The 18,306-nt window shown below is 39.1% G+C and overlaps 4 protein-coding genes across 7 annotated transcripts; 2 read left to right on the forward strand and 2 right to left on the reverse strand.

The window, feature by feature from the left end:
• Nucleotides 1-194: 194 nt before the first annotated feature.
• mfsd13al (major facilitator superfamily domain containing 13a-like) lies at nucleotides 195-4,884 on the forward strand. Of its 3 annotated transcripts, none has more exons than XM_084037449.1 (8): nucleotides 195-732; nucleotides 1,214-1,528; nucleotides 1,612-2,040; nucleotides 2,228-2,382; nucleotides 2,500-2,583; nucleotides 2,827-2,970; nucleotides 3,467-3,621; nucleotides 3,754-4,884. In XM_084037449.1, the coding sequence occupies exons 1-7, from the start codon at nucleotides 565-567 to the stop codon at nucleotides 3,600-3,602; spliced, it is 1,431 nt and encodes a 476-aa protein (XP_083893575.1). In that variant the 5' UTR covers nucleotides 195-564; the 3' UTR covers nucleotides 3,603-3,621; nucleotides 3,754-4,884. The 3 variants fall into 3 exon arrangements, with proteins under 3 accessions (XP_083893575.1, XP_083893576.1, XP_083893574.1); XM_084037450.1 differs by having other exon boundaries at nucleotides 3,467-3,586; XM_084037448.1 differs by having other exon boundaries at nucleotides 3,467-4,884.
• A 147-nt stretch (nucleotides 4,885-5,031) lies between these two features.
• Nucleotides 5,032-7,499, reverse strand: LOC311031262 (immunoglobulin superfamily member 6). Of its 2 annotated transcripts, none has more exons than XM_084037459.1 (6): nucleotides 7,369-7,499; nucleotides 6,858-7,181; nucleotides 6,689-6,783; nucleotides 6,518-6,565; nucleotides 6,160-6,270; nucleotides 5,032-5,407 (listed from the first exon to the last, which is right to left on the reverse strand). In XM_084037459.1, exons 1-6 carry the CDS (start codon nucleotides 7,418-7,420, stop codon nucleotides 5,354-5,356), a joined length of 684 nt encoding a protein of 227 aa, XP_083893585.1. In that variant the 5' UTR covers nucleotides 7,421-7,499; the 3' UTR covers nucleotides 5,032-5,353. The 2 variants fall into 2 exon arrangements, with proteins under 2 accessions (XP_083893585.1, XP_083893586.1); XM_084037460.1 differs by having other exon boundaries at nucleotides 7,376-7,443.
• Nucleotides 7,500-8,166: 667 nt separating this feature from the next.
• LOC311031263 (ER lumen protein-retaining receptor 2-like) lies at nucleotides 8,167-15,227 on the forward strand. The gene is made up of 5 exons (XM_084037461.1): nucleotides 8,167-8,396; nucleotides 10,150-10,250; nucleotides 10,355-10,513; nucleotides 10,651-10,903; nucleotides 13,861-15,227. The coding sequence occupies exons 1-5, from the start codon at nucleotides 8,306-8,308 to the stop codon at nucleotides 13,893-13,895; spliced, it is 639 nt and encodes a 212-aa protein (XP_083893587.1). The 5' UTR covers nucleotides 8,167-8,305; the 3' UTR covers nucleotides 13,896-15,227.
• Nucleotides 14,359-17,604, reverse strand: LOC311031265 (lipid droplet assembly factor 1-like). The gene is made up of 5 exons (XM_084037463.1): nucleotides 17,582-17,604; nucleotides 17,274-17,417; nucleotides 17,013-17,181; nucleotides 16,763-16,908; nucleotides 14,359-16,388 (listed from the first exon to the last, which is right to left on the reverse strand). Exons 2-5 carry the CDS (start codon nucleotides 17,370-17,372, stop codon nucleotides 16,326-16,328), a joined length of 477 nt encoding a protein of 158 aa, XP_083893589.1. The 5' UTR covers nucleotides 17,373-17,417; nucleotides 17,582-17,604; the 3' UTR covers nucleotides 14,359-16,325.
• Between the last annotated feature and the right edge of the window lie 702 nt (nucleotides 17,605-18,306).

An 18,306-nucleotide genomic window follows, 5' to 3' on the forward strand; every position in this document is an offset into this window, starting at 1 on the left:
TATTTTATTTTAACCGAATTTCAAATGAACTTTAAATACTTTTCACATTTAAAATCTACAGAAAATATTAACGGTTAAATGTGAGTTAAAAAAAAAAAAAAATTCGTCGTCGCAGCTTCCTGCTTCCGTTGACAGCGTCACTCTTCTGACCAATCAGGCGTTTGTTTGTCACCTAGAAGCCCCGCCCCGTTCCAAAGCTACAGAAATCGAGTTTGACATGATTCAAGTTGAGTTTTTCTTCAATGGCACACGGATTCAGCTTCAAGTCAACACTTTAGTGAGAGTCGTTTAACAGGAAGAAACTTCGTGCCATCGTGGACATCATGAACACCAGCCGGGTGGAACAAAAACAAGCTCAGTATTGAATGCTTTCCCTTTGGGATATTGATCAACTTTACTGTTTTCGCTGTTAGCAGTCTGTTTATTAGCAATGCTAAACAACAGCAGCGTGGCAGATATAGGAAGCGACGGCATCTCCTCGGTCCAGCTAGTTTAGACCGACAGGTGTTACCGGAGTTTACCTGAGCTGCCGTGGTCGCGGCGGAGAAACCTGCCTCCGGAAGTATGAACGTACTCCGACTCACGAAAAATGTCGGGCTCAATCCTGCAGCTGTGGCTTATGCCATGACTACCCTGGGAGCTGGCATGATAAACAACATATTCAGCTTCTACTATGTCAAACTCTTCCTCAATAAGTACAAGATATCAGAGGGAGCATTCCACCAGTCACAAGTGAGTCTATTATCTTGACAAATTAATGTTCTTTGTATGCGAATGTTTTGGCTGCTTTATTTCCAAAAGGACCTGCAGCTTATTATGATTGAAAATATTATGTTATTAATCATAATAATATTAATTTTATGATGAGAGAGAGGGATACACTTCCAATCATTACAATTTCCCTGAGCGTGGGGGGCAACGTCTTCTTTCTTATGTCAATTGCAATTAAACTATTTGCTCAAGTTCCTGTCCAACCAGACCAGAAGCACACTGGTAAAGGACAAAGGAGATCAGAGTAGCAAAGAGGACCTACAAGAGAGAGACTCACTTACAATCATTGCTTATGTCATCCGGCCAACTGTCCAAAGCCCAAAGATAATCAATTTATAACCATGTTAATTGGAGGGAAAAAGCACCAAATCCTCACATTTGTGTTGATTGGGTAACAATTTATAACTTGAGAGCGCTTCTTGAAACATTTTATTCTCCACAGGTGGTGTACATGCTGTGGAACGCAATCAATGACCCTCTTTTTGGCTACCTGCAAGATAATTCCAGGGTGCCCTGCTGGTCTCAACGACGTCTCTCCATCCTGTACGGTGCCCCCCTCTACTCGCTGGCTTTTCTTCTAGCCTGGTTCCCATGGCAGACCTACGCCCCCGGCGACTGGTTGAGCGGTGTCCACTTGATGGTGGCGCTGTGTGCTTTTGATGCCATGCTGACTTTTGTACTGCTGGCACAATGTGCGTTGTTTGCAGAGATTTCCAGCCACCATGAGAGCCGACTGAGACTTGTAAAATACAGCCAGGTAAGGACATCCGCCATCTTTCTACCGTCTGCTCCTGAACCACCAGGGTAACCTTCTCACATCCCCTACCTTTTATTTCCCAGGTGGCTTCTCTCCTTGGCTCCTCCAGCGTCCTCTTCTGTGGTTTGTTGTCCAATAACATGGAGGACTTTGCGTCCTTCCAAGCCTTCACAGTGCTGATCGCTGTCCTGAGCTGTGGCTGTATGGTCTACACGGGTATCCACAGCGAGAGCCGTTTTGATAACAAAGGATCTCAATCGGATGCACAGACGTCTGCTGGCCAGACTTCCCATCAGTCAGAATTTTCCTTCTCCATGTTAATAACTTTGACGTGGCAAATTCTGAGCAACAGGGACTTCCTGCATTTCGTGTGCATGAACTTCTTCCAGGTTTTCATCTTAGCTTTTATGAATAATTTTACCATGATATTTACTGAGCACCTGATCCCTCCGGATGTGCTTCCTTCCCTGGCTAAGAGCATCATGTACGGAGCGGGATTCATCTGTCCACAGGTATTGTCCTTCAGTGGCGTTTTTTGTCCTTTTTGTCTTCCTATACCCTCAATGGATGTGACTGTTACTTACAACATTCACTCAGATGTCGGAGCTCTGTACAACAGAGAAAATATGAATATTATATTTCTTCATGATATGCTACTTTGCATTATGTGTTGTTCCTGACCCCATGTCTCCATCCCAGCTGCTAGTATTGAGCTGTCAGAGTCTGCTCACTGGTCTTGGCTACTACAAGATCATCCTCTACACCTTCTACATGGAGGCTGGAATGGCAGCTGTCATGCTTGCACTTGGTCCTCAGAACTACTATTTCCTGGCATTTTTCCTCACCTTTAATATGTAAGAGGTTGGACGACATTTAATCTAACCTTCTTTCCCCGTTTCATAATTACGCTATACAACCACTGCACTTTGATTTGAACCATACCTCCACTCTCTCCCTTATCTTCCATGCAGGGTCATAATCCAAGCGGCATTCAGTCTTTTTGGCTTGCCTTTGGCTGACATCATCGACGCAGACCTGCAGAAGTATAAACGCAGGTAAAATGAATTCCATTATCAGCACGTTTCTACAAACTCAATCATTCCTCACATTCAAATTTACATCTAGTCGTCTGACAGTACTTCATGAAAAAGGGAAATTGTACACTTTTGTAACCCGTGCAAAACCTGCAGATACGTTTCATGAAGTCAGTCTGTCATGTTTTTGATTAATTCATAATCAAACATATATCCTGTTAATTGACCGGTGATGTAATACTGTATCCCCCCCTTCTTCTACAGTTCTCCTCTCTCCTCCATGGTCTTTGGGACGAATGCTCTGTTCACAAAGCCGGCTCAGTCTCTGGCCCCAATGATAGTGCTTTATATCCTCAACCAGTTTGGCTATGAACAGCTGAAGGACGCTCAGAGGAATTCGGATGCAAGGTACAGAGAATTCTTTGCTTCTTCTCAACTTAAAGGGCAGAGCAGGAACCAAATCAAATAAGTTTAACTATAAACAGCACATAAAAATGAAAGCTTGGGTAGAGAGTAGGCTGTGATGGATGAATGAGTCAAACTCGATTGGCCGGTTTAAGAAATTGCACTTTTGGCTGCTGACACCTGGGTGCTTGTCTCTGCTATTTATATATGTGTTGTTGTTTTTTAACACACTGGTGCTAATAGCGCATAATATTGAATATTTTCTTTTGAGTCAGATAGTTGACCTACATTATATGTTGGGTATGAGCTGAAGAAGCACAAATCTAATAAACAACAACAACAAGCATGTGTAAACATCTGCAGGTTCAGGCTGAACGTGTGTAACAAGTCAGATGCTACCTAAATCACTGCAGTTATAAATACATGTAAACATACAAACACTGTGTGTGTGTGTGTGTGTGTGTGTGTGTGTGTGTAACACAATTCTCCTTGTTTGCAGTGCCAGCCTCCACAGTGTCATGTTCTACCTGGTGTGTCTGTTGCCCATGTGTGTCGCTGCCCTGCAAGCCCTCGCATGGAAACCGTTTTCCATACGCAACAGTCACACGGTTGACATTAAGTACGTTGATGGCTAACTATTATGAGTGTTTCCAGGTATGTGAGTCAAGTATGTGATTTATATATATATATATACTGGACCAATTCCTCAGAAGGTGTGTCAAAAATACTGTTTTTGTTCTAAATAGGGGAAATGTACTGATTTAAACATTGAAACTGTCGCTACAGAAATTGCTGAGCTGAGTGATGCACACTGTCAGTGGAAATTCCATCCATCGTCTACCGCTTTAACCTGTATTCAGGGTCATGGGCGGGCTGGAGCCGATCCCAGCTGACATTTAGTGAAGGCAGGGTACACCCTGGACAGGTGTCAGTGGAAATTAGGATTCATAATTATTTTGATTAGTGAAACATGTAAAATGAGTGAGAGGATTATCTCATATTGTCAATTGCATGTTTGCAAATTGTGTTGAAAATGGGCCCCAGGTTGGTTTAATGGGACTTAATTGAAATCTAACATCATCGTTTAAACAAATAATAGGCTCATCTTCATTTTACCTGAAGAAAGAAGGTGAAAAATTTGATTTGGTTTTGATTTCACTTTATTGTAAGGATTTATGCACATACATAACAAAACGCACATTTAACCGAACGATAAAACTGTATTACACCAAACATTATGAATAAGTGGCTGCATTGCAGGACACACCATCATCTTTGTTGCAAACTGATCAGTCGCTGTTTCCAATTCTTGCCATGCTCCAGAATACAGTAATATTATTATTATTGTATATGCCTTATACAGTCCTGTGTTTCGCTGTACATCTTAACCAATTCTTGAGTAAAGCACAAGAGCTTAAATGTTTTGACGAAAACAAGGCTCACACCATTGAAGCTTCGACATCAGAGGCAGAAAGGGAAGAATAGACTTACACTCCAAAGACACAGAAGAAGGGATGTTTGCTATGGTATAATTATTACACAGAACATGTTGCAAACGCATCATTTGTTGGAAGTCTTGCCTTACTTTGAGTTTGTTGTAAATTGATCCTTTTTCAGAGCAAAAACCAGTCTAGCTCCAAAAGTACAACCTTTCATCATGTTACAGTGTCTACAAGCTGTGCTGCACTATATGTAAAGTTATCTGTAATGTGCCTTTTATGTCATTGCCTTGTTTATAATGATCAGCTCATCATCGAATGACATCTGAATGTGAAACTTTCTGTTTAACTTTATTTCTATTACTTTGCCTAAAAATGTGTTTGCACACAACTATTCCCAGAATGTTGATACAAGTTTGTGATTCCCTTCATCGTCCAGAAAGTTTTTGGTCAATAATAAAATAATCTTGATATCATATCATCAAAATATTTTCTTGAATCCTCTCAAGGAAATTGCCGTTGTCTTCTAAGAGCCTTGCACTGCACACTTCTGACTTCCACTTTCTCAAGTGAATAATGTGATCTGTGTTTCCTAAATATGTAAATGTACCACATTTTACTTTCTGTTCCTGAAAGTAAAATCCCCCTATTACAATTTTTTTTTCTATCAAAATGTTGAAAGTGTTCCAAAATGAACCCTAACAGAAGATGAATAAAACAACAAATGTCTTGAGAGGCTGTTCATCTATCACTGCTGAAACTGAAACAATGGGAGAGTGTTTTGTGGGGGTTGTTATGCATCTCTCCATGAGAAAAGATGAGCAACGCACAACAAACTTTGATTATTTGCTCACTTCCTCTGTCACATAGCGGCGACCTCTGTCAGGAGATGGTGATGGTCCGGTGATGAAAGGCTGAGTCCGTCATTTACTTTCCCTCAATGACACTTAGACATTTTGATAGATGTCATCAGAAGAGTGGTTGAACTCGGTGTTTGCAGCCTGCAACGAAATGAAATGCGCTGAAAAATAATGGTAGAACCAAGGACGTCACAAGGATTTAAAGACAGGGGCTTAGCCCCCAGGAGAAGCATACACAATCTTTGAGTTTGCATCTTTTTAGTACTGTATCAACAACCAGGGAAGAAGTCAAGCTAGTAACAAGTTAAAAGCAACAGACATTGTCTTCTTCCATTCTCTTCTTTTGATCAAGAGTTACTGTCATGGTAACTTTTAGACTCATTAAAGCTGCATGCTTAGAACAAGCCCTGATTATGTAAATGTGTCTTAAAGTGATACATCTAATTCCTCTCTCCAAAGGTCACAGTGAAGTCTGACAACATGAATATGAACTTTACCCAAATAACTGTATTTTTTATGTATTTATTCCAGAAAAAATGAGGATAGTGTCAGTAAAAAAATAAAAGACAAATAGGCTATACAGAAATACTTCTTTCTAAAGTATATTCTTTCTACAGACAAAGAAGCTATAATCTTAAAACTCTGTATACCCTTTCATCAATATGAGATTATTGTGAAAATAAAGACTTGAAAAAAATAAATAAATAAAAAGGCAAATTATTTGGGGGGGCTTGGGAACAATTTAGGGTAGCTCCAGCCCCCCTAATCTAGGCCTAACAACGTTACTGGGTAGAACCATCCACGCTGTTGTGAAACACAAGCAGAAGTTTCAAACTTACTCAATCTGTGTGTTGACTAAAAATCTAACCATAACATGCTGCAACAGGATATACCTCGGCTTGAGAACGTGTTCGGGTCGTGTTTTTTTTGCCTTTGGCCAAGGTCCTTCTGTTGTACATCTCTTGCAGCACGTCACGGAATTGGGCTTTTTTAGTTGAGATTTTCTGTTTGGAAAGTAAAAAAAAAATTGTTATAAAACAGAAATATGTGTGACATTTCTTTATTTATCTGTTTGGAAAAGCTGGTTGACTGCTGCTTTGTCATTTGAGGTGTTGTAATAGCCTTTTCTGGCCAGAAATGTGCACAGGCCTTTGTTCCTTTTCCTCTTTTTTTGTTTCTGCTGGTATTTTCCCAGTTAGTAAGCACATCAAACACATACTAAAACAAAAAACGCCGACAGTTCTCTACCACCTTATCAGTTTTGCACTTCCTTCTGGCGTAGCTCATATTACAGCCATACTAGAACAGAGAGAAACAGGTAGATTTCACATCAGTAGATATTCAAGTTTTCAGTCCTGTTTGTATGAACTCTTGATAGATTTTAACAATGCAGAACATTTCAAATAAATATATATAATTTACCTTCTTTATCATAAGTGTAACAAGAGTCAAGCTGTAGATAGCCAAGACGACAAATAATAACCAGAGAATGAACCTCGCCGTTGGTTTAATTGGTACTGAAAACAAAAGAAAAGCTGTTAGTCCCAATTAATCTTAAAACGACACCTCACCTTTAAAATCAGACTCTTACCCCTCACTTCAAGAGTTGTACCCAACCCAACATGCTGAGCGCCAGGTCCTGGGTTTCCACTCGATACCACAGCACAGTAATAGATCCCGCTGTCGTTACCCTGAAGTGACTTGATTTTTAAAAATGCTCCATCCAGGCTGTACTTGTTGGAATTGCTACTCAGGTTGAGACGCAGATGGACGTTATCCTTGGAAGTAAACCACTCATAATGCATCGATCCTTTGGCTGAACAATTTTGACTGCACTTGAGACCAACGCTTTGTCCTTCTTTCCGTCGGATCACCCCTGACTGTGATATGCAGCTCACCTCTTTTTCCATGCCCCCTGGAATGAATAGACCGAGAAATATAACAGATATGACATTCAGGATGTCCTGGCCTAAAAAGTTGCTGAACAGAAATTGTTATGCGTAATTCGTATCACATGTGTGTAAAAATGAGTTCCCTGAAAACATTATTCCCAAAAGGACTAAGTACACAATGCTAAGAAATACATAACATATACATCTTACCTGTTACCTTTAGGCAGGAGACCAGGAGCAAAAACCAAAGCAACCAGTCCATGTCCAAGGCAGCTTGTGAATGATTATTCCTCACATGAGATCTAAATGGGTGACAACATGGGAAGTCAGTATTGCACTTCCTCAATGCTTCTTATTTCGCTGTCCTTTACAGCTGAATGGTAATGCTATGAAATGTCATAAACATACGGCATTTCAGTGTGTTTATTATAATGAAATGATAGCAAAGGCATGTATAATGTCGAGTGCAAATAGATGAAGGTATGGTCAGAATGCTGAAAGTTTTGTGTCATTATAAACCGGAAACCACAAGATATCCCCATCATCATGCTATTGCCTAACATGAAAAAAAACATTTTCTGTAAGAAGCATCTATCTTAATCTACCACTACCCTTTTATTTTTTTGTTGCATTATGTAGGGTCTAGGATTCATATTTTATTACATGTCCCCATGATAAACAAAAATATATATTTATTATGCACCATGTTACACAACAATGATGTAGTATCTATCCCATTACACGGGGTAATTTTAAATAGTTCAGATATCAAAACCCTATTATATGCTGCTAAAGTACTGGTCACACCCAATGTAATGGGCTCCACCGATGGCTCTCCTCATTCACACAGGGCTCAAGTTTTTACCTCCGGTTTAGTTCAGCTCGTGGTAGGCGGATGTTCCCGTGCTGTCGGTCAGATTTTTTGTCCAATCAGAATCTCGCTCTCTGTTTTCTCACGCCCCCTTCCACGTCGACCTGCACTCTCGCCATATTTTCAACCGTGTGAAGCCCGCAGACGTGTTTGCTGCTAAATTGTGGAGAAGTTCTCACACAAGACAGCGTTGAGCGTGAGGAGATCTACTTCAGAGGATTAAAGGGACATCCGCGTTAGCTTCCTAGCTAGTGTCTGTTGACTCATTCTGCAACAATGAACGTCTTCAGACTGACAGGGGACCTCTCTCACCTGGCTGCTATCATCATCCTGCTACTCAAAATATGGAAAAGCAGGTCATGTGCAGGTGAGCCATAGCAATACTGTTTACTACATTCGCTACAATCGTTGCTGATCAACTTCCCCTCCATTTAAATGGTTAGTATTGCCTTTTAAACATTCTCTTCTTATCCGGCGAGCTCCGGGCTAGCTAAAGTTAGCTGCATGCTAACGTCTCTCACCATTCATTTGAGTCCATGGCTAATAGCGTTAGCAGTCAGTGGGCGAACTGCCCATAACGACTTGAAACGCCTGTCTGCACCTCCGTCACTTCTAGTAGCAGTCTACTGTATTATAAATAACGCTCTTTATTTAAAAAAATAAGTATGCAGCAATTATGTACGTATATAGCATATAAGCTAACTAACGGGAACTTTGTAGGGATCGCTGGTGTGAATTAAGTTGGTTAATCGTATATATGTTGGCCATATTACGTGATTAGGTAGTCACATTGGTGACTGATGATTAGTAGGCGAAAGAGCAAATCCATGTAACGGGATTGAGTTTGTTTTGGCGGAGGAGGTGGGGGTTCGTGATTTGGTTTAGCTTTCTTTACATTTGGCCCATCCATTTGCTCCTGCTCTGTTAGTTTGAGGTTTGGTGCTCGACTGTTTTGGCCTGGCTTCTGACGTGGCGTTCTAGAATGCGCTACGGAAGAGGCTATCCTACTAAAGTAGTTAGCTATAGTCTTAAACAGTTGTGAAGTTTTAATAGTAAACCGCACATTGAACAACACAGAAGAGTGATGTCTGGTGCTCAGTCAAGAGGACACAGTGATGGATCCTACTTTGGCTTTTTTAAGTACCGTTATTGACCCTTAGACTGCAGGGGCAAAGTTAATGGAGGTTATCTTAGGTCACACCTAGAGTTCATAATGTTTATGTATAGGCTATATCATAGGTTTACCAAACATAGAGAGGAAGCCTTCAGTTTTTACGCACCACATATCTGGAACAAACTTCCAGAAAGCTGCCGTTTTAATTTATTGGCTTGTTTTAATGCCTTTAGTTTTCTCCCATGCTTTTTAATGTTTTATGTAAAGCACTTGCCCTGTTGTTGAAAGGTGCTATACAAATAAAATTGCCTTGCCTTGCCTTAACATTTTTGAGATTTATTTTTAGAAAATCCATAATCTGCAAATCAAGTCCATTTTATTTCTATTGCCTTAATCACCATTCATACAGTTGCCTTTTTAATGGGATAAAATGGAAACCACTTACAAGGGACGGACACCCCTTAGATTTTGTGTATAGTAGACAGACATAATGCTAGTATAATAACACAATGCAATACAGAAGGCTCCCAACAAATTGTCTGCACCAGACCAAAGAAGATAACAGAGGGTGAAGCAGTTACTGCTGAGAAAATACACCAGAACAGGACTAAGCAAAGATGCAAAAAACATGCGAGGGATGTCCATCTCTGACAGTAATTGTCCTTGGAATTTGTTCCTGTTTTCTCATTATGTCCTGTGATGTTTGATGTACTGTGTTAGTTTAAGAACACAAACCCCATACCCTCGAGGTACTCTTTTACCTGCCAACCTGAGAGGTAGTTGCTTTGTGCACTTTCACCAAGATACATTTGAAGTAAAACAAAAAAACAAGAAGAAAATAAGGCTGATTTCCAAGATAAATATTAATCTAGTATCCAGTAGATGTCATCATTCAACAAGGAAAAGCATTTATGATCCATGTTTTATCCCAACTACTTGTGAAGCTGTTCTGAAGTTGCTGAGGGTTAAACATAAATGTTAAATCTGCTTGACATTTCTGTTCAAGGTATCTCTGGAAAGAGCCAAATCCTGTTTGCAATAGTGTTCACCACGCGCTACTTGGATCTACTCACTGCCTTCATCTCCCTCTATAACACATCCATGAAGGTAAGACACCAGTCACGTCTAAGCTCTGACCAGCAGCTTTTCATACAAGTCCCACACATCTCCCCAGTACCTTCAACGACGAGCTGTTCTGCATTGTTTACCAGGTGATCTACATCGGTTGTGCGTTTGCCACAGTCTACCTGATCTATGCGAAGTTCAGGGCCACCTACGATGGCAACCATGACAGTTTCAGGGTGGAGTTCTTGATTGTTCCCGTCGGGGGTCTTGCCGTTCTCATTAACCACGACTTCTCTCTCCTGGAGGTGGGTGTTACTTTTTGAACTGTTGTCAAACCACGACACAAGAGCTGACCACTATGAGAATATGTACTCCTGTTGTAAACATCTAATCTTACTGTGCCATGAAAAGCACATCTAAGTGTAAATTAATCTGTCATCAGATCCTGTGGACGTTCTCCATCTACCTGGAGTCGGTGGCAATCCTGCCGCAGCTCTTCATGATCAGCAAGACTGGCGAGGCAGAGACGATCACCACCCACTACCTGTTCTGCCTGGGCATGTATCGGGCCCTCTATCTATTGAACTGGATCTGGCGTTTCTACTTTGAGGGCTTCTTTGACATGATCGCCATTGTGGCCGGTTTGGTCCAGACTGTCCTCTACTGTGACTTCTTCTACCTTTATGTCACCAAAGGTGAGTTTCCTGCTAGTATCATCCATTATGGCAGTAGACAGATAATATGTGGGGACAGAGTTATTGTTTTTACTGTATAAAGCACACATATTTATATCTTTCATGTGAAATATGGTGTTAATGACCAATTATGTTTTGATTGAGCTACAGTAAACAAGCTTAAAGTACTGGTTTACTTTTTCTTCAAGTCTATCTTAACACAACACTGTGTTGTTGATGATGATGATGATGTCATCATTTGTCCAGTCCACATTGGGGTCATTCCGTGTAATTTCATCAAATGCCTCCCACCTGACCATCTCAGAATGTCCTGAAAAAATTTAAGTACAAAGACACACTTGTTAATAGGACAAATCCAAAATATTAGGTCTCTACTGTCAACAGTTTTCTCATGAAACATCATTGAATGAAGGGTAGTTTAGACAGTTTTTGGCATCATACTCTGAAAAGCCATTTTTAAACAGCAATATCTGGAAAACTATCTCACCTGTGGCCTTCAAAATTTCTACCGTGTATATCTGTTACTAATAGCCTCCAGACATGGAATATCGGGGGTGTAGCTCAATGATAACCTAGTATGGTAGGTACTTAAAATGTGGCTTGTTGAAATAAAGTAGTACATTTGAAGAGTGGCTGAGCTCCCATTTTGCAGATAAAAGACTTCTATCACTACTGCCTCTATCTCTGGTGTTAGCTTAAACATTCTACAAAATATGGTCTCTCTCAGATGATTAGAGTAGAAACTCTTGGCAGGGCCGTGTGGGAGCATGAACTGAACCAGTACATCTTCATCTTCATCTGAAACATCTCTGATACTTCCTATCCACCATTTCTGATCATACACACAACTCCCATATTGTCTCACAGTGAGCATAGAGACAAACTGTTATTCAAGATCAAACTTTGGAGACTTTTCTACTGTAATGTAAAATCTTTATGCTCAAATTAAGATTATTATTTGATTTGGTTGTGTAATTTATATACTTAAAGTATGACAAAATGTACAGTATTCAATATTATGCTATGTTTGTTCATGGTTTAAGACATTAAAAGCTGCTTTCAGCATGTTCAACTTACATTCAAGGACTTATTGCCTCTGTAACTACAACTGTGCTACATTTTAATGTTTTCGTAAGGCTAAATTTATCAGTAGCATTTAGTCACATGTAAGTCTTTGGTAAAAAACACAATTGAATGGCCCTCCTGTGACCTGTGATGTTTACTAGTAGGCTGTTAGGACATGCAGTACCAAAACCGGCCACAAAACCCCACCAATATCAGGATTTTAAAAAATCACTGCGACAAATTGAGGCAAAACACCCTCCTGATTTTTTAATATGATTTTAACAAGAATATGATCTTTCAAAAAAAGTAAGTTTGGACCTGATACTTGTTGTCAGTTTTTTGGAATATGACTCTGAATTTGGGCAAAGATGTGTTTACTTCCATTTTTGAGCCTTAATATCTGTGAAACTAATCATCTGAGAGAGACCATATTTTGTAGAATGTTTAAGCTAACACCAGAGATAGAGGCAGAAGTGATAGAAGTCTTTTATCTGTAAAAATGGGGGCTCAGCCACTCTTCAAATGTACTACTTTATTTCAACAAGCCACATTTTAAGTACCTACCATACTAGGTTATCATTGAGCTACACCCCTGATATTTCATGTCTGGAGGCATTTAGTAACAGATATACACTGTAGAAATCTATCTCACCTGAAGGCCACAGGTGAGATAGTTTTCCAGATATTGCTGTTTAAAAATGGCTTTTCAGAGTATGATGCCAAAAACCGTCTACCCTTCATTCAATGATGTTTCATGAGAAAACTGTTGACAGTAGAGACCTAATATTTTGGATTTGTCCTATTAACAAGTGTGTCTTTGTACTTGAATTTTTTCAGGACATTCTGAGATGGTCAGGTGGGAAGATTTTCAGAAATTTGATGAAATGACACGGAATGACCCATTGGCTCTGACGCAACCCCTTAATGTAGTTACTTGCATGCAATCCACAGTCCTTGTTTCCTATAAAACTTCATTCTCTACTTCGTCTGAAGAGCAAGTGAGGCTTTAGCGGTATGAATTTCATGAATTCGTTTTTTAGTACTCCCTCATGGTATCACTGTCACTCCACAGTAGCTCAGCAAAACAGTTTCCCTGGAAACACACAAAGGGAAGTTTGTGCTTAAAAACGCAGTCGATATGGAAATGTCCTCCTGATTTGGTTAATCCATAGAAGCCTCATATTATCATTGGTTGAACTTCAGAATCCATTTTTCTCACAAAACCAGGACTGTGGATTTTGTCCCATATTACGTACAGTCACAATAGAAAGAAATTGTGAGTAAAGTCAAATGATGATTAATAATTCATATGATTTATATAGTGCTTTCTTAGGTACTCTTAGACACAAGACAGTTCCTTCCCCAATAACGCACTCCTCAATCACATCACAGTGCTTCCAAAACTGCCACTGTTCATACTAGTGCAGTTTGTTTTTGAAACAACATAAATGTAGAAAAAGTCATAAATCTACATCGCAGATTACTTCAATACAGTAGTTTCCTGCGGTGAACATCTAGTTGAGGATCTTTTAAACTTCAGGGACCCAGTTTTCAGTTTCCCCCTCCGAGGGTCTCCTTCCATTAAAACCCAGCAGTAATTTACAAAAAACAAAAGGCCTCTGTATTATATCTTCTGTGTGAAAATTGTGTTTCACACTTTGTTTTTACAAATCATTCATCGGTCTAAATTGCCTAATCTTCATGGTTTGTCAGATGGTATGAAAACGCAAACAGGAATGTGTGCATGAGACTTTTAGTTTCTTGTATAATTCTTAGAATTCTTTCTACTTTCTAGAAGTATTTTCTTGAAATTGGTTCACAGCCGCCGGGGGGGGGGGGGGGGGGGTAAGTGATGGTTTTTGACTGTCTTCTCTTTCTATCTCGCATTACAGTGTTGAAAGGCAAGAAGCTGAGCCTGCCGGCGTAAAACAAACAGAAGGAGACGGAGACTCCCAGCAGACTCAGGGGGGTGTGGAGATGACATCATGTAATCTCATGACCTATAGCTAACGATGCCTGAGACAGAGAGCCAACTATCGGGGGAGAAACACTAGTCTTCTTGATGATTGCTGATGGATCTGGTAAATGCCAACAAATACCAGAGCTGAACAAAAATCATGCCGGGTCAACCTTTGGATTTCTGTGTTCAGCATCTTGCCTTAAACTTCTTTTCATTGCAGTTCAAAATAGGAGAAAAGGCTTTTTTTCTACATGTGAGGTGTATACGCTTGTTTTTAATTTTTTTTTTTATGTCACAAATAGGGTTGACTGACAAGTATCTTGTTTGACTTGGTAATGAAATGCACAAATGTACAGTCTTATTAAAGAGTGAGATAAAGAGGTAATGAATCTGAGTGCCTGATGAGGATTATGTCCACTTGCTCACAGTATTTACTTTTTTTTTTTTATTTTTTTATTTGCTGCATATACTGTAATACATGTACCATCTAATGGGGATATTTTAAGATGCCAACAGCAACAGTTTTACGCCAACAAACATGCATTTTGTAAAAACATTGCTTTCTAAAAAAAATGCTCAAAACAAAATTTTCACTCATCTTTAAAATCTGAAACTTTTTGTAAGCAAAACTCATGAGAGGCTTTGTAGTTTCATAAGTTTAAGAAATAACAATAATAGCAAGAACTGAACAATAATAATGAAATAAATTTATTTTAATGTCGGCAAACTTTTGGACTTAAGAGAGACGTCTGTCTCATTGGGAAAGAAGACTTTTATGTGTTGATCTTTTTTTCCCCTCAGCTTACCGTATTGCAGAAAATAAAATTGTTCTACAGCTTTAATATAGATTTCACACAATCTTTAAAACAATGCAACGTCCCATTTTTTATGTAGATGGGACACAAACTTTGTTCTGCAACCCAGTATCAAACTCACAAACATCTTCAAACTGATTTATTGGTTATCTCAAGGTTGCAATTGGTGAGAGTAAAGCAATAAGAAATGGCTCAATAATGATATTCGGTAAAGAAACGGTAAATCCTCCAGCACTTCTGACCGGTTGTGACATTTCATATGTTAACTGTACGTCTGGAGTTTGGACAAACGGATCTGACATGGTGCTAATTGTGTAGGGGGAACACTGTGTTAAATGGTTGCATTTCTATTCAATTTAAAGGCCTCTTGTTAACTTTTTTTTTCAATTAGTCATTCCTAAAGGATCATTTCAATTTTATTATGTCTTTTTTTTTCTATTTTTGCATGATATCACCTCCATTAAAGATTTTATGAGAATCACCATTCGGTATCAATGTTTGATTATTTAAATCTTGAGAAACTCACCTTTTTATTTATTAATTTTTTTAAAGGTGCATTATGGTGTTTTTGACCATGAGTAGTGCTACGGAGAGTGGTAGAGGAAGTATTCACATCCCTTAAAATTAAAGAATCAATACCAGACTGTAAATATACCCTGTTACAAGTTAAAGCCAAACTATAAAATCAAGAAAAATGTATTTTACATAATAAAAGTTTAAGTACTCAATGTAGAAAAATGTCCACTTTGACTGTTTTACTATTAAATATATCAGTAGATTATTATTACTCATTGCACAGAACTTGTTTAGTAAACTTGGTTTATTCCAATAAAGATCATTATAACCAAAAACATGTACTATGGATTATTTCCCAAACTTGTTTCAAGGTCCTTGTAGTACATGAGGATATGCTGTCATGAGCAAACACATAAAGTAACTATACCACTTCAAAAATAAATTTATTTTTACCAGATAAACTATCGCCAACAACACATCGTTTTGGATTTCTCCATCTCCGTTTGGACAGAAGACCAGCACAAACGTTAATTCAGATGAGCATTTATTCAAAGCTACAACAGTGTGATCTTTTAAATTCCCAACATTGTGATCTTTTAAAAGGTAACAGCAAACATAAATACGTAACAGTTATTTTATAGTGCCTTTCTTTTCGCTTATGCGCATCAGACATCTTTAGACAGCATTTTCAGACAGATGTATGGAAAAAATGGATTAACACATGGCTTATTTCGATTAAGCATGTTTGGTAAACATGAGTCAACATATTGTCTCTATTAGATGTCATTTCAGGATATGTACATAGTGCAAATATCAAGTATGGACAGATACGTCTTCTGTATTTGACTATAAGGCAGTTGAAAGATTACTTATTCCATTCTTCATATATAGTGATAAATATGTAGTGATACACTATATTTAGGCTTTAGACATAAGCTACTCACAGGGGGTCTTTGTGCTTCGGAAATCTGATAAATACATACAGTACATTCAAGGGTCTGAATCCCAGCCACCAAGCTGCAGTGCTGCTGATTTAAGGCGCCCGTACACTCGAAGAAGAATCCAGCTACTGCATTCCCTTCAGTTTTGAAGTGTCACATTGGGTGTCCATCTCCTGGACTTCACCTGGCTGGTGGGAATAAAGCAGACAAGAGCAAAGAAGAAAGTAAATACAACGTGGAAATAGTGTCACCGATCTTTTAGATGTTGTTATCCATTAAATCATTTTTTGAAGAACTTTTATTGGAGCCTATTTTGAACTTTATTTTTATTTGTTTATTTTCTACTCAGTTTACCCGTGTCTTCTCAAACGTCGAGCTGCCTCTGTGTATAAAATGTGCTTCATAAATACATTTGCCTTGTCAATGAATCTGTGAAGAATATATTTCAGTTTGAGAAAAGAGGATGACTTAACTCCATTGATTTCATTGAATCCCTGACGTTTCAGTATGGATTATTATTATATATTATATAACACCCCACGCTGACACCTCAGTACCTTACCTTTGCCAGATGCAGGTTATAGTAGCTGTGGATGGTGGAGACGGTGACATAAAGCGCACTGAAGATGAATGAAGCCATGACGGAGAAAAGGGCGATTCCAGAGAGCACGCACAGCAGCACCGACACTCCTACCAACAACACGAACACTGACAGACACACAGAGACATCTTTGGTTAATAAAAAAGTCTGCTTCCACTCAGATGGATGCATTTAAGCTGATTATAGAGCTTTGTTGTTGCAGTACACATACCTTCAAGGAAAATAAAACCCACTGCCGACATAATAATGGTCACAAGAGCAAAAGAGAGGAAAACTCCGACGGGCAGTGCAGCCATGACGCTGAACAACACCGCTGTGACAGCTAGGAACGGGTGGCTGCTCAGGTAGATCCATATTCTTGTCTCCAACAGCTGTTCTACCTGTAAGAAAGGAGAAAGACAGCATGCGGCTGTCATTTTCACATAGCCGGGAGGCAATACAGAATAAAGCAAAGTGTTTAGTTTTGTGTTACCTTGGTGTCATCGTAAAAGCGGTTCAGAAGCTTGGTCCAACTTTGGTAGAACTGATGAAACTCAGTCACACTGTTGCCGTTGCTTTGCTGCTTCTCCATGTCCTCACACTTCTGATCCGACCAGGCTGCAGGACACAAGAAAACCTGACAGATTGGTACATTTCTTCTTTAATTAGATGTTTGGATACTGACTCAGTATCAGTAACATTAGACACACCTTTAGTTACTTGAACTACTGTTTTACACCATAAAAAGACTTAAGAACATTTCTGAAAGTGTATAACAGAGTAAAGTTAAGAAGTACCGACCTGAACACCACAGTGACCCGAGTTTAGTTCTCAGTTGACAACTTATGAATCAGTGTCCTGTAGTTGCCTCTGACACTCCTTTTTTACAAACACACCTCTTTTTCCTTCCTCCTCCTCCTCCTTCTTCCTCTTCTGGATTCTGGTGAGACTCTCAAAGTCTTGGTGGTATTGTTGCTGCCATCTGCTGTTCGCCAAATATGTTTCATCACTGGGTTTAACTTTTCTAAAGAATTGCTTTAGTGTTATTATGTATCATATTCATGTGTAGTATTTTATAAAATATTAGGAAAAATGCATCTACTACTACTACACTACTACATTTTCATAAAATATGTGGTTTCATCCTAAGTGAGATGGGCAAGATTAGTATGGAAGCAGAAATAAATTACGAATATATTTGTGTATTTATTTTATACTTGTTGGGATGATATAGATGGAATTCAATGGGGGAAAAAACAGAAATGTGTACTGATAATATGTATTGGGGTGTTTTTTTCTGACCTGAGTTTGTTTATTATCACGAGTATTTAGCGCCCTGCCGTGGTCACAGTGAGGAACTGCAACACTTCATCTAACTACAAAGCAAGGAATATCCCTCTGCTGTTTCTGTCTCTGAGGACGTGCGTCCTTCGTATATCGCGATCATTATCGATCTACTTCACACTTGCTCTGGTTGTAAAAAGAAGTCAAATTGTGACTTAAAGTATGAGAAAACAATAACTTCT

The sequence above is a fragment of the Eutrigla gurnardus genome, assembly GCF_963514095.1.
Source record: "Eutrigla gurnardus genome assembly, chromosome: 20".
NCBI classification, from domain to species: domain Eukaryota; kingdom Metazoa; phylum Chordata; class Actinopteri; order Perciformes; family Triglidae; genus Eutrigla; species Eutrigla gurnardus.